This window comes from Cupressus sempervirens, chromosome 9 (assembly GCF_028749045.1).
Source record: "Cupressus sempervirens isolate cs-2001-9-10 chromosome 9, ASM2874904v1, whole genome shotgun sequence".
Lineage (NCBI taxonomy): Eukaryota > Viridiplantae > Streptophyta > Pinopsida > Cupressales > Cupressaceae > Cupressus > Cupressus sempervirens.
The window spans coordinates 683,061,488-683,088,514 of NC_143126.1; the positions used below are offsets into that span (position 1 = coordinate 683,061,488).

A 27,027-nucleotide genomic window follows, 5' to 3' on the forward strand; every position below is an offset into this window, starting at 1 on the left:
TGAAAAAAATTAAATAAGTTTTGAAGTTTTCAAAATCAAAACCAAAGTTAAATTCAAAAGGTTCAGACCTTTCTAATTATTTATTTCAAATTATAATAAAATTATTAAACTTGATATAATTAAATCAATGAACATCAATTTTCATAACCACACAGACAGATGTGTTTGTCTGTGCAAAGAACACAGAACAAACACACATATATGGATGAATACATGCATACAATATAAATGTATGTGTATGCACACAAACAATATAAACAGGTGTGTGCAGCCATCCCAGACATGATTCCTATTATCCCCTGCCATCGCCATCCCTGAAATGCCATGGAGCATAGAAAAATAGACATAACTAGGAAAAAATCTGTGAATGAACACTTGTATACCTGATGGTTGACCTCCTCAATGTGCCACAGCAATGATTGTTTCAAATACAGAAACGATGGAAAGGGCAAAGTTTTTTATTCAGTTTGGTTACCTAGTGTTGAGATGTAACCACAATCTATTACTAGATATCCCAACAAAGTAACAAAATTACAATACATATAATTTGTGAGCTCCTAATTCTGAGGAAAAAAATGTCAAGCACACTGATATGACAATCTAGCATGCATATTTACACCCAAGTCAAAGATCAAAAACTGAGTGATTTTATATAAAGTTTTACATATCATCCAAAATGTGATTTATATGCAATTATGGCAGCTTTAGCTGCAATGAAACATTGATTCATACTTCTAAACTATCTGAAATCAGCTAACGTATGCCAGCAATAAATATTCAATTGGCACCAAGTTACACCTGTTTTGCGAAAATGAAAATTATTCAGCCCACAGAAAAGGGGCTACCATGCAATAAATGATATACAATTCAAAAGGAGCCGAGTTCAAAAATTTCCCAGAACAATCCTTTTCTCTCACTCAAATAAACCTCATTCCCTTGATTCTAATGTGCCTTGACACCAAATACTGGATTAAAGCATACATAATGCCTAACAATGCCAAAATTTTAATAGCGATTATATCAGTCATTACAACTGAAGGCAAATTGAGAGGCATGATCAATAATAATATTAAATCTGATTGTCTTGCATAGTCCCACATGAAGCGATTGAAAAGTATGTGATTAGGTAAAGTTAGCATCAACAAGGCTGTGTTTTTCACAACAAAGAACCAACCTGGGCCTCCAGTCTCAAGTCCCCAACCAGCATATCCATGCCAAACTTCATCCCATAGTTTGTATATGCTAGATGCTACTAAATATAGAGATATAACTGCAGTAAGAGGGAAGTACCTTTGTCTGTCCCCAAAGCCAGTAATAAAATTTGAATCCTGATTGAGCAGCAGCAAAATTGGTGCCAGAATAAATATTGCCCGATTTGAGCCACCAGATAAATGTACATTCAGTATTAGACATAATAAGAAACAGAGTCCTGCAGCAACATTGCCAACTGCCGGCATCCATGCCCCTTCTGCTGCTAGCTTCTTTACTGTGAAGGAAGCTACCATAGATGCTCGACGTTGTTGAAGAAGGCGATACTTTGGAACAAAACTCTGATTTGATACATTTGGCAATCCTCCTTTCTCCAAGACTTTATCCCTCATCAATGATGATAATTCGAACTTAATTTCCAAAGCTATCAGCATGAAAATTGCAGCATACAATCCCAACAGAGATATCCGAGCACCCTCAAGAGCTAATAATGCTACAAACCTTTCCTCTTCTCCATTTTCTGCAGTAGTTAGTCTCAGCTGGCCTTCAATCAAATACATAACAGGTAAAAGTGCAACCAGTAATGCAAATACCCAGGGTAAAAACCTTGGACTCGAGGAGGAAGGAAGATGTGTAAAGACCACAAAGACGGATGTGCATGTAACAGCTCCTACAAGCAAGGCATGTAGAATGGGAGCTTGTATAAAGAACTCGACACATATATATATGCCTAGTGTGATCCCAATGCCAACAGAGTAAAGTATTCTGAGCTCTACTATATATTGCACTGGAATAATTTTAGTAACCGCAGCAAGAGAAAACATTATTGTTCCAATAAGTAACCATGACGGCCAGGAAGCCTTCTTTTCAACTAAACCATATATGGTAATATCATCAACAGAATTATCTTGTATATACATAAAACTAGACTTAAAAGTCAATGCCTCTGGCAAAGGGGGCTGCAAGTAAATTAGCAAGACACCAACCACAACCACCAGCAGAAGCACACGCCTTGCTAACTGCAGAAAAAGGAACACATATAATCAAAGAGTTGAGAAAAATGTTTCAAGCAAAGCATCACTAGTATAAGTTATTCCCGTTGAAAGTTCAATGGAGTACTACGATAATTATTTATTCAATATAAAATGTCATCAAAATCAAATATAGGATATCGGACAACATATAGCATAACTCATAGACTAAACATAACCAGCATATTTCTTGAATTCCTAATAAATCAAACAATATCAGCATAAATATCATATTCCTTGAATTCTTAACAACTAAAATAATTTAACATAAACAGCATATTCCTCACATAACAAGTTACTTGTATTATAATTTTCTTGCTTGATAATTAATATAATAAAATAAACTGGTTCTTTTATCCTTAATTCTCTCTTAGATCTCACAATCCCTGTACCTCTACTCTTCCTTCTCCTGGTGAGAGATCACAGAGTGTGACCCAAAATATTGATTATAAAAGCTTCCTTAACAAATTGCATCCAGAAGCATTCTTTATCTCACTAACATGAACTGTGGAAATCTTATGTCTGATATTTAGAAGTAAAACATCAATGTCACATTCAAAGAAACAAATTTCCACTCCAGGTAAAATAATTAAGACCTAAAAAGATGGCTACATGACAAAAGATTCACAATCTAGTGAGCTATAATAAAACTAGTTATTCCATTTCTCTACATATACTAAGATATCATCCATACAATTTAAAATTTAATCTCTAAATTATTAAATCCATGCACAGAACAAATGCATAGCTTCCGCGTCATTGTGAAAATAGACTGCTTCTAAATTATACAGTATGTGTAGCTGTGCTGATATGATGGTTATTTCATCTGTATATCCTAGGTGATGTCACAACTTCTCTAAAGCTGGCAGTTTGCAGATAAAAGTCAAGTAGCCACTGAATGTTGGAACTGTATGGACAAATGTTTAGGGTACAGTGAGGATGAAATGTGAAAGAATAAAAGAAGAATTTGGAGCCTGCCAATGACAGCAACAACATTTGATCTCAGAGTGGCCAATTTCCCAATTGAGAACTTATGGAAGTCATTTTTACACGCATTTTGGCAACTGGCAATGAATTTGAACAAGACTATTGACATTATAGATGAAAGTGTAATGGAAATTCGAAAGATGACTTGGAAAACAGGAAATCGGTCAAAACTGGGCTAGAGGTTATTTGAAGATAAGTCACGTTCAGCAGAGGTATAAGATGCAGTCCTAGAACCGATAAGATATGCTTACAGTAGCGAATAACGCAGGGGCAAAGAAAGGTGTCTGCATATGTTTTGCCAATTTATTAGCTGCAACCTCCAGTTGTAAATAACATCTGGGCACCTGAAACTCCTCTGAGGAACCTCCACATCTACAGCATTAGTGATTCCCTCCCTACTCTCAAGTCTCAAGTGATTTTTGGCACTGACTCTACTCTAATGCATAGACCAAACCTTCCAATGCCTACCTCTGCAATGAGCTGTAGCAGATTGTTAAAAGAGAAAACCACCATTCCTGAGTAATATATAATAAAAAAAATTAAGTAAGTTTGTAGTAGGGTTTATATGTAAATTTCTTTCAGGTGTAGATTTTTCCTATAAAAAATGAACTAGCTCTCATGAATTGCAGATGATGACTGATTAGCCAATGGATATAGCGTGAAACATAAAATTGGAATGAAAGAAAGCGCCTAAGTATTTCTTCTAGTTCTTTTTCACACGCAAGTTCCAGGTGCCTAGTAACCATATGGCCAGGATGTACCCCAGCACTAAGTTACTATGCCATGTTTCGAAGATGTGAATTGGCATTAGATAAATACAATGACAAACTAATGGTCTTCACATAATAAGTTTACAAGTCAACACCAAAATAAGAATATATTCCAAAGAAATCTGATACAAATTCTGCCATATTATCTGAGATCTTCCCAAGCACAACAATAGCACTACAGCATCAACATGACAATTAAAGATGACTTTGATTGAATAATCATTGTCATTAATTGACACAAAGGATCAATAAAAATTCAATTTTGAGAATTCCTAAGGTAATTCTTAAACATGTGGCATGAGAAATAAACTCCTAAGTTAAGACACAAGGTGAATACCTTGTCAGCAGAGCCTCAGGGAACTAGAAATGTGCCTTAAAAATTTCTTTGCTCTCTCGCATGGGTAAGGGACTCAATAAATACGTTGAAACAGCAGTAATGTATAACAGAATAGAAAACACAATAATTAAATGCAAAAGAAAAAAGAACGGAAGAAAATAACCTCAATAAGATTATGATGAAGGGTGCTCCCCTTGATACCACAAACACATAACAGAAATAGAGAAACAACAACAATTTGCGAGAACAAAATATGGGCTTCTTATTATCACCACAAATGCAGAATTTCAGAATTCAGAATTACAATATGCAAACCCACATGGGTGCCTTTATTACAATCATCTACAAGACAAAATTGTGAACAATCACCCAGAGTTGTCCTAGACAAGCTAAGAGTCTTCCTTATACAGGCAATTTTACACCGCCCGAAAAGTTTCTAGACATCAAACCCTAACCCTTGAGGCTGACCAACCCTACAAATACATATATAGAGCCAGCTCAATACAATTATGACATTTATTTTTGAATTTTCAAGTGTTCCAACTTCGAGAGACCATAACTTGCAAATTGTTGGTCTAATTGACTATTATAACTTCATTTCGAAATCCTCAACTTCCAATCTATATAGCTTGACTTGTACAAACTTTGGTTGATCATGTTTCAGAGCCTATCTAGAGCCTCTAAGGCCTTTAAAACTATATCTGAAGTTTTTATACCAAATTTTCATACCAAAAATCCGCAATAACTTCACAAATACTCATGATATGGTAGTAAGCCTCAACTGGTAGGCTGATATATCCAAGATGAACCTCCACCTCTGAAATTACCACACTCTGAGCTCGTGTGACTGACTTACTAAGTAGCAAGCTTCCACAAACAACAACTCAACACTGAGACAACCCTTAGTCAACAAACTGAAAAGAAATATTTTTGGGTGATGCAAGATTGCTCTTATACCTACGATGCTCCTGCATCAAACACTCAAGGTAATTTGAAAAGTGACCCCGTTACGTCTCAAGTGTTCAGAAGAAAACCAAGATGGTCAACCTCCTCCCTTGCTAGCCATGGTGGATCTTCTACTAGCCTCCCTTTCCATTTGACCAAGTACTCTTCATATGTTTTGTTCCTTGTGCTCCTTACAACACGACTGTACAGTATCTCTTCAATCTCCTTTGTAGTTGAAGTAGTTGATGGAATACTCCACTATTCTTCTACAACTTCATCTCCATCGCCTCCCTCGTAACATTCTATCAACTCTGAAATGTTGAATACTGGTGAAATATTCAATTCAACAAGCAACTCTACTTCATAGGTATTCCCAGAGTCATGCCTTTTCAGTATTTTGCATGGCCTAAACTTCTTCATTTTCAGCTTATTATATTTACCCACTAGAAATCTCTCCTTCCTCAAATGAACCATGACCTCATCTCCAATTTGAAATTCCTTATACCTCATTTTCTCATCTACCTTAGCCTTGTACTGTGTCTTCATCCTTGTAATGTGCTACCTCACCTCCTCACGGATGTTCTTCAAATGCTCTACAAAATCCTCCGATTTAGCACTACCTATCTCTCCTTTATCCAACTTCCTCAATTCAGAAGCATTTCTGGGAGTACTCCCATATACAATTTGGAATGTTGATTTACCAATACTCCTATTGACTGAATTATTGTATGCAAATTATGCCTGTGGTAAAACCAAATTCCATCCTTTTGGCTTATCTCTAACCAAACATCTCAACAAGTTTCCCAAACTCCTATTCACAACTTATGTTTGTCCATCACTCTGAGGATTATGTGATGAACCGAGTTGCAAATTTGTCTTAAATTTCTTCCACAATGTACACCAGAAATACCCAACAAACTTGGTATCTCAATCTGAAGCTATACTCTTTGGCAGATCATGTAGTCTCACCACTTCTCTGAAAAACAACACTACCACATTTACAACATCACTAGTCTTTTCGCAGAGAATAAAATGTGCCATCTTTGAAAACTTGTCCACCATTAGAAAAATTGAATCATGACCTCGTTGAGTTCTTGGTAAACCAAGAACAAAATCCATGCTGACATCCTCCGACGACTTCTCTAGTACAGGAAATGGCTAATACAACCCCGTATTTTGCTTCCCTCCTTTTGTTGTCTAACATATTTTGCAACTCTATACAAACTTCTTCACATCTTGCTGCAACTGTGGCCAGTAATAATTCTTAGCAACCAAAGCAATGGTTTTATCTCTACCAAAATGTCCAACCAATCCTCTACTATACTTCTCCTTAATGAGATTTTCCCTCAAAGCTTCTTAGAATGCACAATTGGCTTCCTTTGAACAGCATATCATCTTGGATTATGAAAGCCAACCACTTCGTCTTGTCAAGTATAATAGATTTTGTACAAGCTTTCCAAGCTTCACCAAAATCAAAATCATCCAGATACAAATTCTTGAGTTCCTTGAACCCAACCACCTCAATTTGCAATTTTGTCAGCAAAAGTTGTCTCCTACTAAGAGTATCTGCAACTCTGTTAGACTTGCCACTCCTGCCAACTCAATTTGCAATTTTGTCAGCAAAAGTTGTCACTTTGTTAGACTTCCCACTCTTGTGTTTCAAAGCAAATGTATAACTCTATAAAAACTCTAACCCATTTCAAATGTGTTTGGTTTAATTTTCCTTGACTATTCAATTATTGCAAAGCTTGATGATCGGTATACAAAACAAACTCCTTAGGAAGAAGATAGTGTCGTCACTTCTTCATTGCCTGAACTATAGCATAAAATACCTGATCATAAACAGAATATTTTCTTTTGGCATCATTCAACTTCTCACCAAAATAAGCAATAGGTCTACCTTCTTGGCTCAAAATAGCTCCTAATGCAGTACCACTAGCATCACAATCTACTTGAAAAACCTTATAAAAATTTGGAAGTGCTAAAACATGTTTTGTAACTTTCTATTTCAACAAATTGATACTCTTATTTGCCCCTACAGTCCACTTAATTCTTTCCTATCCCCTCTCATTGTTTCAATCAAGGGACCACAAATATTGCTAAAACCTATGTAAAAACTAGCTAGTCCATGAAAGAGCTTAGCTCTGTAGCACTCCTTGGAGTAGGCCATTCAAGGATAGCCTTCACTTTCTCAAGGTCCATTTTCAGAACTTCTGATGAAACTACAAATCTCAGGTAAACCAACTCCTTCACAAAACTACACTGCTTCAGAGTAATTAGCAACTTTTCTTTCCTAAACCTCTCAAACACCTTACGAATATGCATTATATGCTCCTCCAATGGCTTGCTAAAGATCAAAATATCATCTAGGTAAATGACGAAAAACTTACCCACAAACTCCTTTAGTACCTCATTCATGAGCCATATAAAAGTGCTCAATGCATTGGTTAGCCCAAAAGGCATGACTAACCACTTACTCAGTCCTTCCCTTGTCTTGAAGGCAATCTTCCACTCATCTCCTCTTATGTGAATCAAATGGTACCCACTCTTCAAATCTATCTTTGTGAAATACACAACTCCACTCAAACAATCCATGATATCACCCATCCTCGGCAATGGGAATCTATACTTGATCATGATCTTGTTGATAGCTCGAGAATATGTACACGTCCTCCATTCTCCATTCTTCTTTGGTGCTAACATTGTTGGTATAGTACATGGACTTAGACTTTCCCAAATCAACCCCTTTTGTAACAACTCATGCACTTGTTTGTTTAACTCTTCACTTTTTGTTGGTGTCATTATGTACATTGCTTTGTTTGACAAACTGGCTCTTGGAATCAAGTCCATCTAATGACCGATCTTCCTCACTGTTGGTAACCCATCAGGTACAATAACAGATACAATATCTGAAAATTCTTCCAACAAATTTGCATCTACTGAAAACATCTCTTCTACTTCTTCTTTACCATCCTTTCAAATTACAGCAAAACACATATGCTCTAGAAACTTATTTCCATCAACAAAACATACTCTAGCAGCACTACATACATTTTCATCTGTCTCCTTTAACGGCTTCAGCTTATGTTTCACTCCATCCTTTGTTTGTGTGTAGGTATTCATATGACCATCATTTATAGCATGACTGTCAAATTGCCACAATCTACCCAGCAACAAATGACATATGTCCATAGGTATGATATCACATAGTATGTCATCCTGGTAGCTTCCAATCTTGAGCTTTACTAGGCAATATGGTGTGGACGCAAGTGTTTCTACCTCTTGAGATTTAACTTTGTGACCATCTTTTCTAACACCAGATTGTCAGTGCTTTCACCATTAATGATCACATCACAACACTTATCTTCACATTTGCGTCTTGTGCAAAACAAGCTCCTCCTTTGATCAGGTTCATTCTCACCACTCAGCAGGACTCTTCTATTAATTAGGACTTCTCCTCTTTCAGCATCCTCAGAATGTGATGATTTGGCATCTTCATCAACTCTGGCCTAGACTTTAGTTCTCCTATCTCCTTCCTTGGCATTGAAGGCTTTCAAATCCCCGATGCCCTTCTTCTCTAGAGTGAAAACATTTTCCACGAAAACCTCCTTTTCCTAATCTGTGCCCTCTTCCTCTTCCTCTTCCTCTTTGATCTCTAATATTTTGATCAAGGAAAAGATTGAAATTGTTTGCTCTCTAATTTTGACTACTATTGCTACCCTCATCCTTCTTCTAATCTTCATTTCGACCTCCATAAGTTCGTCTGCCAGATCTTCCACTACAACCTCTACCACTTTGCTTGTTCTCAAAGTTCTTGTTCAATTTTTCCTCAACTCTTAGGGCAAACTCGTATGCCTCTTCAACACTATTCATTCAGACCAGACTCTATTCCTCCTAAAAGCTTGGCCTCAACCCATTAAGGTAACGAGCAACTTTCTCCTTATCGACTTGTGCATGGCCTATTCTGATGAGAACTCAATAGAACTATTTTGTATACTTCTAAATAGATCTTCCCGCTTGCTTCAACCCTTACATTTTCATCAGCAGATCTAGCTCATAATCCACAGGAATGAATTGTCGCTTCAACTTAGCTATCATCCAATCCCATCTTTTGATTTTATTCTTCCCTCTTCTATTTCACTTCAATTGAATCTCCAGTCACCAAATCTTCACATGACCCTTTAGTTTGGCCTTTGCAATCTTAACCTTATCTGGATCTTCAATATCATCATAATCAAAGTATTCTTCTAGTTCATTGATCTAATCGATCAGTTCATTCAAGTTAAGATTTCCCAAAAACTATTAGAACATCAAACTTACGTCTTTTTCCAATCTTGGTAATGGCCCTAAAAGTGTTTCTTCTTTCGGGTTTAGAACTTTATCTTTTACTTCCTGACCAGTGTTTCCTTCTTCTCTTTCATCCTCACTTTCATCTCTTGTGAAAAGATTCATCCCTCTATGCATTTGTTCTTCCAATGTTTGCATTTGTCTCTGGAGGGCTCTAAAACCCTCAGGTGTAACACCTGCAGCTCTTCCACCACATTCTCTTGGTGGAGGCATTTTCATGCTTTCGCTAAAACCCTAGTGCAAACTACCTCACAATCAGCGATCTGTCTACACACTCAACCCAAACCACAATCCTAGTGCAAACTGTCTCACAGTCAATGATCTGTTTACATACTCAAGAACTTCTGCTCTAATACCACTTGATGAAGGGTGTTCCCCTTAATACCACAAACACATAACAAAAATAGAGAAACAACAATTTGCGAGAACAAAATATGGGCTTCTTATTATTGCCATAGATGTGAAATCCCAGAATTCATAATTACAATATGCAAACCAGCATGGGCGCCTTCATTAAAATAATCTACAAGACAAAGTTGCAAACACCACAGAGTTGTCCTAGACAACCTACGGGCCTTCCTTATATAGGCAATTTTACACCGCCTGGAAAGCTTCTAGACATCAAACCCTAACCCTTAAGACCAACCAACCCTAAAAATACATATAGAGTCTGTTCAACACAATTATGACATTTATTTTAATTTTCGAGTGGCCCAACTTCGAAAGACTATACCTTGCGAACCATTGATTTGATTGACTATTATAACCCCACTTTGAAATCCTTAGCTTTTGATCTACAAGGCTTGACTCTCACAAGCTCCATTCAATTTCATTTCAGAGCCCATCTAAAGCCTCTAAGGCCTTCAAAACTGAGCCTGAAGTTCTTATACCAAATTTTCATACTAAAAATCCACAATAACTTCACAAATACTCATGATATGGCAGTGAGTCTCAACTGGTAGGCTAATATATTTCAAGATGAACCTCCACCTAGGAAATTAGGACATTCTGAGCTTGTGTCACTAATTTACTAAGTAGCACTGATTTACTAAGTAGCAAGCTTCCACAAACAACTCTACATAGCAACCCTTATTCAAGAAATTGAAAGGAAATATTTTTGGGTGATGCAAGATTGCTCTTACACCAAGGATGCCCTTGCATCAAATTTAGTGAGGGTTCTTCAACTCTAATGCCCAAAACAATGTGAAAAGATAAAAGCACAACTTGTGAGAGCTGAGAATGACCACTAGTTAGGAAAGTTATCCAAGTGAAGAACTACAGTCCATATAGTGAGAGAGACGGTAACTAATTACGCAATGGGGTTAAACTTGAATCTTGTTCCAATAGGACCATCTCCACTTTGCTTATATAATACTGAGCCCAACAGAATAACACTTCCATGCTATGATAAGTTAGCATTAAAATTTGTTCCTAAACGCCTCAAAAAATGATTTGGCTCATACCCAAATTACAAGCAGATAACAGGTGTAGGAAATTAGTGTGTTAGCAATTTCCTTCCATGTGGACAGCTCCCTAGACTTGTAATGGCATAGTTTTGCATCTATCCCCAACACATTTCCTCTCAACAACGCAATTCTGCTTCTTCCCAATGATGTGGTCCAGCTTCTTCTCAACAAGATAGATCTACCCTTCTAAGATCACCAACCCAATCATAGGTACAAATACATGTTACATGTCTCTTCGCTACTAGGTAGTTCTTCCAACTGATCCCTTGAAAACTCCTAAAGATTCATCATATCTTATAATTGTAGGCTTCATCTCAGTGAACAACAAAGGAGGGCAATATCAATTGATTTTAGCAAGCATTAACCATGGTATTGTATAACAGAGACGTTCTCATGATACGTACCAAGAAGATGTAAAAATGCTCCAGAGGGACATTTTCCCTGGATTTTTTTACCCACTCCTGTCCTCGATGTGGTACCAGGACACAAGGACATTATTTTCTAGTCCCCCCTTCCATACCCTTTTCTGCAAAAGTTGGAAACAATCCCCAAAACAGGCTCTAAGAGTGGTCAAGGATATAGGCGACTTCTGGCCATCCTCTATGACCCAAGCCATTTTTGAGAATTTTTTAAAATTATGTATTTTTTAATTTAAAAAAAAGGTTGGCTAACCCACAAGGATGCCCAAACCACATACAATAATACCACAGCCTAATTTGAGCATAAAGTAACCAAAAAGATGAAAAAGAAATTCATTTTTACATCCTCAGAGAAGGAGCAACTGGTTTAGGAATGAAAAACGGTTAAAAGAGGAGGTCAGGGCATCAAATCTACTTGATGTAGTAACTTAGAGCTACCATCTACTGATTATGGACAGCTATATATTGTTATGGATTTCTATGTTTATAGTTTTAGTAATTTAGTTATAGTATTTACATTTTATAATGCTTGAAATTTGGAGCCTTTGAACATTTTAGCTATACATATGCCATATATCCAAAACAAGAGCTTTTATATTTTATTAATTGGCTTATTGATTCACATGTGAAATCTCAATTCAAATCTAATGCTATGTATTAAAGCCTCTAAAATGATTATGATGAATCTTTTACCAATGTTATAATATACATATTTGAAAATTCTCTGTATATATATAAAAATTCCCCTATATTTTTAATAGCAGCCCCCTATCGACCCTAAACTTGGCCCAAAAGAGTACCTGTGCCAAAAACATATCCAGCAATTCCTTGCCGTCCCTTTCCACAAAAGCTTGGAGTATGGGTAAAATCTACTCAAAATTGGCTTATGCCTTGGAAATTGTGCTCAAGAGAGTGGTCCTAGTGACTTTATGCTTAAGGGAAGATGGTAGAGTAGGATCAGACCTAGGTGGAAACCTTTCTGAGATATTTATTGGAAGTTCAGAAGAAACATGAGGAAGGGACTCATTTGGATGAGCTTCAAATGAATTACCTGCAATTTCTTCTACAATGATGACCACCTTTTCTTTTTCTATTTCTTTATTCTTTGAAAGAACATCTCCACAGGTCTTTTCTAGGATTCTCTTTTCCGGAGGCTTCTCACCATCGCCACTTCCACCAAGTGAAGTCACTTGTTGAGCAGCAGGAAGAGATATACCTTAAGTAGAGGTAGTTTAAGTTTGGCATTTGTTACTTTGTCCTACGATATCCTAAAATTCATGTGGTTGCACCTTTGACTGCTCTGCTTTCTTCTTAGTCAGCCACTCCTAAATTCTCTTCATTACAACAGCAGTACCAACTCCAATGTCTTTTGTCTCTTTGATGCATGTTATTTGATGCATTTAACATGATTGAAGAGATATACTTGAAGTAAAGGCAGCTTGAGTTTGGCCTTGGTTGGTCTGTCCAGTGGTGTCCTGAGATCCCTATGGTTGCACCTTTGACTGCTCTACTTTCTTCTTGGCCAATCTCTCTTAAGCAGTTCTCACTCCAATGTCTTATGTCTCTTTGATGATCCAATTACCTAAATCGTCGATTTGGCAATTCAATTCACGGTTATCTGTGTTTTTTGAACCGATGAACTAGATCGGCGATTTCATCGCATGAATCGCTGATTCATGTGATTCATGCAAACAATCACCTTTCTGAATCGCGAAAAATCGGTCGAGCTTGAGGATGATGATGAGGCTTGAGCTACAGCCTTGTCTTTTCATTTTGTCTACAGATATTGATAGACATATGTTTCATGGATCTTCATCTTACATACATTTATGATTTGATATTTTATGGATCTTCATCTTACATACATTCTATGATTTGACTCATTATGATCCTATGATTTCTATTTACTTCAACTACAATTTATATTTTATGTGTAACGTAGTTACGTATGTGATGGATTTATCATTTATGTTCCATATTAATGTATGTTAGTTTCTATTTAATGATGTTATAGTGTGTTCAAGTTATATTCAATGAACAGTGCATGAAATAAGTTTTAAATTGTTAAAATCTCTAAATTTCAATGGTTTTTTTAAAATTTGTCGATTCATGGCCAATTCGATAAAGGTTCATGGCCAATCACAATTTGATTCAGCCTTGCCAATTCCGATTCTCGTTACTTTGCTCCAATCTATGGGCATTATTAGTTGCAACTAGACATGGTTGATGAAAATTAGGTCTACTAAGTCAAATTCATCATCGTCTACTCCAAATATATCCCAATCAAGTCTGAAAGTAACAATTTGAATTAGTCTCGTCCTCATCAACACAATTTGCCCAATAGTCTTCCAGTTGTGGAACTGGAATATGATGGAAGGTTGAGCCAAATTGCAAATTGTCCTTAACAAAGACTTTATTGTCAAAAGGGAACCTCATTTCACAATATTTCATTAAATTCTTTATCAAATCTCTCTCAGTGTCAAGTGCATCACATTTGGATTTGCAGAATAATAGCCAAAGCCTATAGGGAACTAAATACATGCTTTCTTCCTGCAGGACACCTCTTAATAACTTCAACTGCTTATCTACAGATTTCTATAAGAACAAACTTGTCCTCTGCATACTTGGGCAACTTGTCCAGTAAACCATCAAAACCTCCTATAGTAATGTACATGAAACTTTGGAATAGGGTGTTTTTTAGTGGTTAATATTCGTATTTTTGTGAATTTTTTTTTAAAAATTACTAATAATTTGGCTAATAATTTAAGATTTAATGCAACCTAAATCGCCAAATTTTTATTAAATTTAGTTCTAAAATATTTTAAATCGCTCAATAATTTATTTTATTAAAAAATTTAAACTCAAAGATTCGCCACAATATTTGATACATGATTAAATTTGATTCACATAAATATTATATATTATTGAAGAAATTAAAATTAATTCGTCAATAATTATCATAATTATTAGTTATTTTAGGAATATATTACCAATATTTAGTTTTCACTATTGATTTAAAATATAATGTAATTGTCCTCATAATTTCCATGAGATAAAACATGGTCAATTTTGATTTTTAATATTCCATGACAATTAGCAAACTTCCTATTATTATTGAGATTCGCCAATATTTTCTACTCAAAAATTATGATTCCAAAATAATCGCCAATGGAAATAATATTTAAAATTTTAAAAAATTGAGAGATTTGCCGATAAAAATAATTTGGTTTTTCCAAATAATAAAAGATTTGCCAATAATTTATGTCCATTTCTAAAGGAGGGTTTCTTAAAATTTACCCTGCTTTGGAATTGAAAATAGTGGCTACTCTGTGTTTTTAATACTTTTATCAGATTATAGCCCCTGAAGAAATCCTCAACCAATATCTCCTTGAATTTCTCTTACTAGCTTCATTATTAATGCATCATTCACTCTTCGAAACTTTCATTAGCTGTTCTCTCAAGTGTAATAATCATAGTGTTGAATTGAGCCATCATACATTGCTACAGTGTGTAGACATGCCCATTGATTGGTGCAAGGCAGTGCATAGAGTAGATATGAAGAAGACGTGTAGAAGAATTTCTTTGGTGGAAAGCTAACTATTATTGAATGTAATTGTTCATTAATAAATAATGCTCAATCTAAAAAGTGCTCCCCAATAATAATTATCTGAATGAAGAAATACATCCAGTCTTCAAAATCATGTGTATTTTCATTACCTTATAGCTTGTGTAAGAGAACAGTCATGTCTGACATCTTTTTTGCAAAATGAGATCTACATAACCTATTGGGTAATTGTAACTAACCCTTCTTGGAAATGGAAAACTACTTTTGGCCAGTTATGTTTCTACATTGCCCCTTTTTTCTCACTAAAATGTCTGGTGAGACAATAAGGTATTGAAAACTGTGTAAACCTCTCTCTGGCAGGCTGAAGCACCCACTAATGGTGTCCCTATTGATGGCAATGAGCAGATTATTATTGCTGATTCTAATTACCTGGATCTCCAGATCTTTAATGTATCAAAAACCAAGTCCGTACATTAAACTGCCACAAGAAAACCAGCTGCTTGTAACAGCCTGCTCTCAGTCATTCTTTGCAAAGCTGCATGGACACAGTAATGGATGCAGATATGGATACAGTATGAAATACAGACAACCAATTTTGAAAACCCCCACTATGGATATGGAAGGATACGACATTCATAAAAAACACATTCACATATATTTAACACCATTTAGAGAAGATTTTTAGTACCTTTAAGACACATAGTTTCTGCATAAATACTATAGGTTGTATCAACAATTTAAAATAATATAGCAGAGTTGCATTGGAAAATAAGTTATAACCCAAAAAAATGGTTTATCAAAACAGAAAAATATTGTCTTCCTCAATTGGTGCAGGTTCTCTTCCTACAAAAATAAATAAATATAATTCACGATTGAAGTTTTTATAAATAAGTTAAAATAATATCAAATTTCAAAAAGCCTCAAATCACATGATATCTCATACAAATGGAAAATCAAGGATTTTTGGGGATGCACAAATACAGTATCAAACGTGTATCCATGTTGTATCATATTTGTATCTACCATTTATATGGGGATACATGTACCTGGAGAGGGGCAGAGGCATATCTGACTACTATGTTCTTTGGATAATTGAGCCATTCAGGTTTACCTGCTCTAGCTGAGTGTTGGCAATCTCAAGCATGGTACAGGTTAGACCAGAGAAGTGTTCAAAATTATAAATACTTATATTTCACAGTGGATGATTTTGCTTTAAACAGGATGAATTTGAATTCTGGAGAAATTTTGACAAGGTTTCAACTTTCAACGAGGAATAAAAACGTTTTTCGCTGTGGAAGCGACCCCAAACCTTTCTTTCAAATGCTATACTGCAATCAGTTGACTGGGAGAAACAGCAGCTTGCTTTTTTTAGCTGAAACACAATGTTTGCACCTTTGACTCCGTGTGATCACCAATTCTCATCACCCACAATTCTGCTCACCGTGCTCTCTGAATTCTCTCACAAAGTCTTGTTAAAATTACTTGCTTTTGGCTGCTTTAATCCTTTGAAATTTGAAGTTCTTTTGTTTGATGCTTTTGGCTGTGTTAGTGAGCACTAAAGGGAATAGAAAAGTATGAACCTACAACTTTTGAGAAGCAACAGTCCAATAAAGAAGGGTGACTTTTTTATGGCTTTCTATAAAGTAGTTTGTCAAGGTTCAATGGGGTTTTGGGAACCTAGTCAAGAATCGATAATGTCTTCAAAACCTTAGAAATTTCCACCTCAACACATGAACAAATTTTAATAAAGGCGTGACAAGAATCAAGACAACAAGACCTTTTTCATTTTTTCGGTGAACCTTATATGACTATGGCTAGGATATTATTGATGCAAGAGCATCTGAGGCTCTTGGCAATCTTGCATCATTTTATTCCTGTTTCCTGTTCTTGTTCACCTATCTTGTTGATTGTGTGTACGGTTCTTTGATTGTGCATTCCAGCTTGTGCAGTCCTGATGGCTTAATGAAGACATGTTTTCAATCGTTCTCCCATGATTGTGCATCATTTGGATCCGTATTCGATGAGCACTCTTTGTTTTGTTCTCAGAAACTGTGTTCTTCATTGGCACTTGACCAATCAATGGATTTTCGTGGAGCAATGTGTGATTCTTTTATGTTCATGATGATTCTCGGAACATGTGTGAACCTACATCATGGATAGCACAATCTTATATGCTTATTTGCTCGACCGCCGATCCTATCTTGGCATCTGTCTTATTTTTGGTAATATGTTTCTTCAATTATTGGGAAGTGTAAATCTCCTGGGCAAACCTGTGTGTCGTGGTGACTATTTAGGTAATACATGTGATGTAACAAGCATAAGGGGCATAATAGGAAGATCTAGTGGTTAAGTTCTCATGTGCATTGTGATTGCACATTGGATTTTTATCTGTTGCAAGGCTGCAACCGGGTAGGCCTTGTTGCCCGATATGTCATAAGCAAATCTTCATTTGATCCGCATCTAATCAATTAAGTTTTGTTGTTTCATTCCTCCATTGTCATATAGCTTTCCTGTGTTTACTCCTGCTGCTTGGTTGGACATCTCTTTTGGGTATTCTTCATCCTCTAGTTGTGTCAACTGGTATCAAAGCTAAGTTTTATGTAGAGGTGATTTGATTGGGATCATGTGTCAAACCTAGTGTTTTGGTTTTAGGGTGGCAGATCTCCAATCATAATTTCAGCTAATGGTTGAAGATGGATCCTGAAAAAGTTAAAGTAATCCTGAAGTGGCCTACAACTAAAATGTGTTGAAGAAGTTAGAACTTTCCACCGATTGGCTAGTTTCTTCCGAAAGTTCAACAAGAATTTCAGTTCGGTTTGCAATGCTATGACAAAGACAATGAGAGGGGATAAGAAGCAATTCAAGTGGGCACTTGGAGTTGACTGGAGTTTTGAGGCATTGAAGCAAAAGGTAGTTGAATTATCTATGTTAGTTCTACCTGATTTCACTAACGTATTTCAAGTTGATTGTGATGCAAATGGCAATGTAATTGGAGCAATATTAAGTCAGCAAGGTAGAACCATTGCTTTCTACAGTGAAAAGTTGAATAATGCTAAAAAATGGTATTTAGTTTATGATAAAGAATGTTATGCTATTGTTCAAGCTTTGAAGAAATGGAGACATTATTTGATGCCTAAGGAATATGTGTTGTATATTGATCATAAAGCTTTATAGTATTTGGATAGTCATAATAAGTTGAATCAGAGGCACACAAAGTGGGTTGAGTATTTGCAAAGTTTCACTTTTGTGTTGAAACATAGGAGTGGATATCTAACAGAGTTGCTAATGCATTGAGTAGGAGAACGAAATTGTTGACCAAAATGAGGGTTGAATTCCTTGGGTTTGATGATTTGTAGACCTTGTATGAAACTGATCATGATATTGCAAAACCTTGGAATGCTTGTAAGAAACAATGACCATTAATCAAGGTAAGCGGGTTGATTATTTCATTCAAGAAAAATATGTTGTTCAAGTATACTCAGTTGTGCATACCTAGAAGTTCAATGAGGGAGAATATAATCAAGGAAAGGCATAGTGGAGGACTTGATGGACACTTTGGTATTGATAAGACTGTGAGTTTAGTTAGTGAGAAGTACTTTTGGTTTCAAATTCATAAGGATGTTCAGAAATTTGTCAAGAGTTGCAGAGTTTGTCAGATTGCTTAAGGAGTCAGACAGAATGTGGGATTGTACAAACCATTACATGTCCCTTGCAGACCTTGGGAAGATATTAGCATGGATTTTGTTCTTTGGTAATGATCCTATTTTTGTTATTGTTAATAGATTTTCCAAGATGGCTCATTTTGTACCTTGTACGGCAACATTAGATGCAATGCATATAGCTGACTTATTCTTCAAGGTACATGGGTTACCGAAGAGTATTGTTTCAGACAGAAACTGTAAATTTGTTGGCTATTTCTGGAATACCCTTTGGAAGCAAAAGAATACTGATTTGAAGTTAGTTCTACATTTCATCCACAAACCGATGAACAAATAGAGGTTGTGAACAAATGTTTGGGTAATTTGTTGAGATGCCTAGTTGGAGACAAACTAGATAATTGGGATTTAGTTTTGGCTCAAGCAAAGTTTGCCTATATAATTCTGTGAACATGAGTATAGGTGAGACACCTTTTGAGATTATTATTGGCACGCATCCTATAGGGATTACAAAGTTAACGGGATATTAGTCAAGAGAAGAAGACAAGTGTTGAAGCAGAGGTTTATGTATATTTCATGAAAACTTTGCATGATGAAGTGAAATTTAACTTGGAACATAGTAATCAAAGATACAAGGATAGAGTTCATAGAAATAGGAGACATAAGGAGTTTGCAGTGGCTAATGAGGTTATGATTCATTTGAGGAAGAGCAGGTTTCCAATTGGAACATATAGCAAGTTGAAGATGATGAAATTTGGACCGCATAGGATTATGAGGAAATTCGACAATGGTAATGCTTTAGAAATTGAGTTGCCTGATGATATGGATATTTCACCAATAATCAAAATTTCTGATTTATATGAGTACCATGACCCTATTGATGATTCAATTATGGAACAAGATTATTAAGAAGCAGATGGATGAGGTTGAGAGAATTTTGCATAGCAGAATTGAAAAGAGCACCACAGGAAAAGATTATTTGGAGTAGCTAGTTCAATGGAAGGACAAACCGGTTGAAGACAGCTCTTGGATTTCTCAATCTGAGTTTGATCGTTCTGGTTTCAATCAGGTTGGACATGGATACTGATGTGGACATCAGTTTCTTAATAACTCCAGGTGTCTAATGCAGGAGCATCTGAGGTTCTTGGCAATCTTGCATCATTTTGTTTCATGTTTCTTGTTCTTGTTTTAAAGAGAGAAACATAAAACTTATATTGAGCTGCACCATAAAGGAAAGCATAGTCCTTCACTCTATTTGGATTTAAATAACAAAAACAGTATCTCTCTCCATTTCTATAAACGTTCAACAGTTTTTAGTCTCCCAATCAAATCCTGGGCAGTAAAATTCCTTCCATAGTTTTGGTTCACCAAGTCAGTCTCCATCTGGAACAATGCTACAATGCTCATTGTACATGTGTTATATTTTGTTTATTTAAGTATACCTTTTTCTTCACTGAGATTTTGTCAGGTCCTCAGTTTGCGTCAATATTTTGGGCTGACAACTTTTGTGGAGACGAATTTTTTAACTCTGGTTTTCAGGTATTGAGGTCTAGTTGTTGACTCTTATTTTTGGTGCACAATTTTAAAGAATGTAAGTACTGCACAATAACAAACAATCGTCAGATCATGACCATGGCCTTATCAGTTAGGAAAGGAGGCAACATCATGGGAAATGCAACAAAAATGAGAATACTTAATGGATACACTCCTAGAAAGGAGTAAAGCCCACAAGCAACAAGCTGCTTCTATCTTATAATTCAAATCATATGCAATATGTGAACTCTTCAAACACAGTTTCTACTCAAATCTGTTTATTTTCCTTATGGTAGGAAATTAATCATAGTTACACTGCCCTAGGGACAGGGAGACGAGGGAATGGGGTACAAGTCTTCGAGACGGGGGTACAGACGGGCCTTAATTTGGGGACAGCAGAGGAACAGCGGGGGGGCGGCGGTGGGGGACCGTGGGGGTTGTATATACTATACATATGGTACGCAAATGCTAGTGATGAAAAGATGTATTGCAATATAAGATATAAACATGTAAAAGGGTAAATACTTTAACATTGCATTGAATTAAAACATTGAACATTGAACATAAATAGTCAAATCAGCAAATAGTTAACACCGGGACATCCCCTCATCCTCGGTAGAGGTGGTGGAATCTAGTGGTGCCGAGGGGGATGGGGCAACAGAGTCCCCAAGCCCACGGTGCGTCCAGGTCCCTGGTGCGTTGGGTGAAAGGGGGGGGGGGGGGGGGGGGCGCGTCCCCATGTTTCTATGGAATTAATTATTTTCCTACACACATTATTAAGCTTGCTTAGGTTATATTTGAATGGTTAAGATGGGGACACATGGCATAATCCTTCAATTAACTGTCTCACTCACACCCATCTTTGGCTTGTTGAAGGTCACAACCTCTTTTGGACTTATTTGCCACCTCATATAACCATTTGTTTGTCCTTACCTGAATTGGCATGGCCATGTATTTGGCTACCAAGTAGGTAAAACTTCCACTTATTTTGGGCAGCTGGGAGTTAATATTCCTCTTTGATTTCTTTGCCCTTGTTTTTCTATATAAACGGCCCTGCATCTTCCTATGCTAGGTTCACTAGTTCATGGTTTCTAGATCAATTCTAAGAGAGTGCTGAGTTTTGTTCATGTCTGGATTTAGTACTGCTTTTCTTCCGTCCTTTTGATCTTGGGTGGCTTCACAGCCGAATTGAACAAAATCATATAAGTTGTACCAGCCTTACAATTTGTAAATTGTAGTCTGTACATTTTACTATAGCACAAGGAAAGTGGGATGCACATAGCATATGAATCACATTCTTTCTAGATTCAGTGATGAAGCCTGAAAAGCAAAAGGTGTGTAATGCAATGACATCTGCATGGAAAATTATTTAATGGAAGACTATATGGAATCGAGTATATTTCTGAAGACTTTTGCAAATAATACTTGTTTGTTGTGTAAGGTTAAGTATGAACATTTTCAATCCTGAGAGAAGTGTCTGCTCATGCACTGAGAATAATTTAACAAATATATCATGCTTCACTTCAACTGTACAGTAACACTTACAAGAAAATTAACATTCACAAATTCAAAAGATATCATACCAGAATGTGCGAAAAATGCTGTGAGACAATTGGAAAGCATCCCAGTCCTGATAAAAGAATAATAAACCCCAGCACAAGCCCATCAGATGGTGGCCTTCCATTCCACCACTGAAGAACTTCAAAGATCGTGTTTCGACAGTACCAGACGGACAAAGTTATAACAGCAGCATGTGAAAAAGCTTGCCATGGTTTCATTTTTGAACCTGCCTTTCCCTTTTCTCTGCAGCATGGAGTACACAAAATCAAAATTTAAATATAAACACAAAATTTCATAGAATAAAAGCTTGTGCTGCTGTCTTTCCCTTGTATAATACAGCACAAAAAAGAGTAAAAAATAAATACAAGGTTTCAAAGAGATACCTTGTGCTGCCATGTTCACATAAATGGTTCTATAACACAACTTTCTCAATTCAAAGAGCCTCCATAGTCTTATTTGGTTTGACAATTATAATAAAAACTAGTAAACTCATAAAGCAATACAAACAAGATGGAATTGGAGGACCTACTTGTAAAGAAGCAATGGAGGAGAGATGGCCAATAGCAACAGAATAGCAACCCAAAGAACACTTTTAAACGAAAGAAAAAGCATTGACAGCTTGGCAGCATAGAGGCATGTCAATATCCACACTGCCTTGGGCCCAATTCTATTGTCCAGAGCCAAGCGTCTCACCAAAGCCAAACCTAAAACAGTTGTCGCGATAACCATGTAGCTGGGATACATAACATCATCATCAATGCCAAAGTAATAAATGCTTGAATAAGTATACAGCTTATTCTCAATGTAGCAAATCATTAATGCATGGCTTATGAGTCCGATTTCCGTCACAATATGAACCTTTGAAGGAAGAAGAGCAAGCCCTGGAATCACCATGGCCAGCACAGTACTAACAATTATGTACTTGCAAAATGATTTTAGTGCCATACCAGCTAACCAAATATTAAGGTTCCAGTAGTTGTGCACAACAAACCATGCAATTGGCAAACTGGCTGATATAACAAAGATGAAATAAGATGAAAGGCTCTTCTTTGTGAAGAATTGCGATATGTAGAAACCAGCTACAATTGGTGCTGGCAAGAACTGCACAAAAAGCAAAGGATGCAAATCATGATGTCAGATAAAAACCTAGCAGCACATGTAAATGAATATGTGCATCATGTCATTAACAAGAATCAAAAGGAAAAAAAAAACTCATTTCCATACAGAGATTTCAATAATGATTATAAAAGGCAAACAAATCCTTTTTTACCAAAAGCCAAGCACAAAAAATTATGTTTTCTGAGCCCTTAAAAAATCTAATGAATATAATCAGAATTATTAGTGCCATTGCAGAGTGTATAGAATAGCTGCATTTTAATCTTCTCTACTTTGGATACAGCTCATAGCTGGATGCAAAATGCACACACATTATCAGTTTGATTGCAGAGTTGCAATGACACTGATGCAGATATATAATTGGCTATTTTTTAAGGCCGTCTGATACAGATACAGCTGGATTGAATATATGTGTGTGCACACATGCGCACATATATTCATTACTTGGAAGCATAGTTCAGAAACTTGGACACAGAGAGTATTAAGCAAGCCAAAAAAAACGCTTTGGAGAGTACTCAGCAAAAACATTGCATAAACTTGACAAAATTCAAGCAACTTCAAAAAGAAATTTTTTAAAACATAATATTATGCAAAATACAACAAAATGTATAAATGAGTTTGGTGGGGCTCTAAGACCAAAAACCCCATTAGGGTTGAGAGGCAGCGCTCCTCACAGGACTCTTATATCAGTGCCCCCAATAGGGTTGAGGGATAGCGCCTCTCATGGGGATATCTGAGGGAAGTGCCCCTCGCAGGAGCCTGGCACACACAGTTTTCATTTTGTTTGAAAAGCAAAAAGCAATGTTATGAAGCTGGAAAAACAAAAAAAATTGGAGTGTTCAAACCACATTTTTTCCTCCTATTTTGACATATTGCTGATGCTGTGCTTCAAGAGGAAAAGCTTTGCAAGTTTTTTGTGTGTGTCTCAATGAATAAACATTGTGAGCATCGCGGAGCAAAAAAAATTGCAAGTACTCAGAGTGAACCATGTATTATATCACAAAATGATTATAGCTATAATTTCATAATAAAAATAAATAAATTGGTAGAATAGTGAGCTACAAAAAATGACATAACTACTCTCCTGAAATTACAGTTCCACATCACGAGATTTTTTACAAAAGAAACATAAGTTACTGTTAAAACTTAAGATTGCTTTTAGAACAAGCTGGATTTGGTTTATAAAGGAGAGATAAGTTATTGACTTGAACGAGAATTAAGACCATAGCGAAGCTGTTTATAGTTATAATACATTCAGCATCTTGATGATATAAAAGTCGTTCAGATACTAGCTGTTTTCGAAACACATTTTTTATTCTTCCAACTCGTGAATTTCTTATGGGTTTAATTGTCTCTTCTTCTTTCTAAATTTGAATTTGTCTGACAGGTTCAAAAGACTACAAATATCCTATATAGAAGAATATTTCCCAACCATGCGTATACAATCAAAATTAATCAAAGAACTGCAAGGAGGAGACTACAATTTTTTAACATTTGAAAAATCAACAATAAACATAAAAGGAAGCTAATCCCTACCTTGAGAGGAACGCCAACAACAATAGACCCTGTGACAGACACCAAAATTGACATGCCAGTAAACACCACCGAACCAGCCGAACTGCTAACCAAACCAACGCCATAAGCTCCGGCAGCTGAGGCTCCTCCCAACATGGTAATTGTCACAAGGACATAATTCCAAGGAGGCGCTACATGTAGATACCGCCCAAAAGAGTAAAACACAACTCTGATTTCTAAACACACTGTCACCACCACCAGTGCAATGGCTCCATTCACAATTCTAATTTGCTGCAACTGCGCAGGATCCTTCGAAATCCACCACAATGCTCCAAAATTCGAGGCATACAATTGGAACAGAAAAGGCAGAAAAAACAACAGAAAAAGGTCGCAGACATTGGCCATTGAACTGAATATCACAGAGTGATGAGATCCAATGTAAAATAAAAGCGGTAAAAATAGCAAACCTAACGTATGAAGTGTACCTTCCAGGGCACCTAGAATTAGGGTTTCCTCTACAATTTGACCGCCATACCGCTTTTCAGTTTTTGTTCTAAAAGATGACTGTCTCGGCATGGAATACAACCAGTAAAAGACTGAAAGTATCACCATGAGGTAATAAGCTGCGTGGTCCATTCCGACAGCCGCCACGGCGCCCCATGTCCAGATCACCGACGCAGTAAATGGAACACAAGCGAACAAAATCCTCTCTAGGGCCATAACTATTGACGGATTCTCCAGCTGGAGCCATCGGAACTGTAAAGACGCCCAAACTCCGATCAGAAAATTTGCCTCAAAGCACACCAGCACGCCAATCACGTACAACGGCCATGAATTTAGTCCGGACAAAAGCGAACCCCCTGCTAAGAACGCGAACTGAGAAATTATCAGGGTCGACCAGATGCCGAAGAATGCACCTTGTTTTAGCTGGATGGCGTCCAGAATGTATGATATCATTATACCGACTGTAAGCGTTGCCATCACCGGAAAACCGCCCATTTCGACCAGCAAAAGCGCGCAGGGAACAAGGGCTATGGCGATTCGTGCGTTGTATTCAAAGGAGGCCGAAGAAGAGAAGCGAGATTCACCAGATCGAGATTTCTCCGAGCGATTCAGCGGCGAAGGCAGCGAAGGACTGCGGTGGGAATTGTGATCCATGGTTTGAAAATCTGGGGTTCCCATTGTTGCTATGCGTGGTGCAGCTCGCAGCGAGGCTGCAGAATAGGGATCGTCTTCCATCATTTTGAAAACTAGTAATTATTTCAAAATCAGAAAGATTTTCATAGAATTATTTCAGAGATAGATATCCATAGTTCTCCCGCTGCTGTTTCTGTAACTCACTCTCCGGTTTTTCATTCCTTCTTTGTTGTATTCAGCAAATTTCATACTGCCCTTTAGTGTTTTATGTAATTATTTAATCCGTTTGGTTATGAAGGAAACCTTGTCAGTTGCCGCTTCGCCCAGTATCTTAGTGGAGACAAAATAATGTATTGCCTTCAAATACACTGATCTTCATGGATAAAATACGTTTCGGAACATCGACGTTGAATAAAATAGTGTTGAAAAAATGTTACTGACAAAAATGACGATATTATCTATACCAAACTTTTAAAAATTTATTTCGAGTTAAATTAACTTTTTAAATTCTAAATTGGCCTAGTGGTGGAGAACTTGTAGTCTTGAAAGAAAAGTCACAAAGTTCAAATCTCACCAAGGGTAGGGTATGTACGCCTCATTTGTGGTGCAATTAGATACCTCCCGAAAAAGAGGACATGTTGTGGATTATAAAAGCTCCTTTCCTTTCCTTTTTGAGTCACAAATACTATAAAACACTTTTTTTTTTTTTTTTTTTTACAAATGGCATTCTTGGGTGGTTTTTATTGTAGTTAAAAAAATTATGATTAGAATCATGAATTTATGGAACGAGAGCTATGAACTTCCCTTTTGCACCCATAGTTCTAAGGTTTCTTTTAGGGTTTTTGTATTGTGTTTTCTTGTTAATCATGTCATATTGTATTAACTATGGAAGTTTCTTAGATTTTTAATGGTCGCGGTCAATTTTGACACAAAAGTTGTTGTTAGTGTTGAAGCGTTGCTCTTGGTGATCATGGCTCCTTCAAGTAAAAGACTCTAGAAATTTGTACCCAAGGTATTTCATGAGGAATGGTCTTCATTAAGTCTGGTGTTGTTTTGCATTTGCAAGATTTTGACAGAGCTTGTGAATGACTTGAAATTTTTACTTTGATTAGATATTTTGTAGGTTGTGTCCCTTATGACTATGTTGAAGAATTGGGATGCAAAGGCTTGACTCCCTCATGGGGTTGGCGTGATGGTGTTTAAATCCTAATCAAAGGATTTTTTTCTTTTTAGTTTTGAGAACCCTTCACATGTGGAAGGTGTTCTCAAAAATGGCCCTATGTTTGTGCATCCCTCTCTTCTTGCTTTTTAGCCATGGATTCAAGACTGTATTGGACCTCAAAAAGGAAAAAGCACAAAGTCCCAGTGTAACAAAAAAATTAGGAAGCATTTAATATGTGAGATTAGAAGTTAAGGTGTATTATTGGTTACCCT

At 36.6% G+C, this 27,027-nt stretch overlaps 1 protein-coding gene across 1 annotated transcript; it reads right to left on the minus strand.

Moving 5' to 3' along the window:
- Positions 1-624: 624 nt before the first annotated feature.
- On the minus strand, positions 625-25,948 carry NEF1 (no exine formation 1). The gene is made up of 4 exons (XM_089801648.1): positions 24,478-25,948; positions 22,355-22,926; positions 21,849-22,068; positions 625-2,228 (listed from the first exon to the last, which is right to left on the minus strand). The coding sequence occupies exons 1-4, from the start codon at positions 25,696-25,698 to the stop codon at positions 918-920; spliced, it is 3,324 nt and encodes a 1,107-aa protein (XP_089657774.1). The 5' UTR covers positions 25,699-25,948; the 3' UTR covers positions 625-917.
- Positions 25,949-27,027: the final 1,079 nt, after the last annotated feature.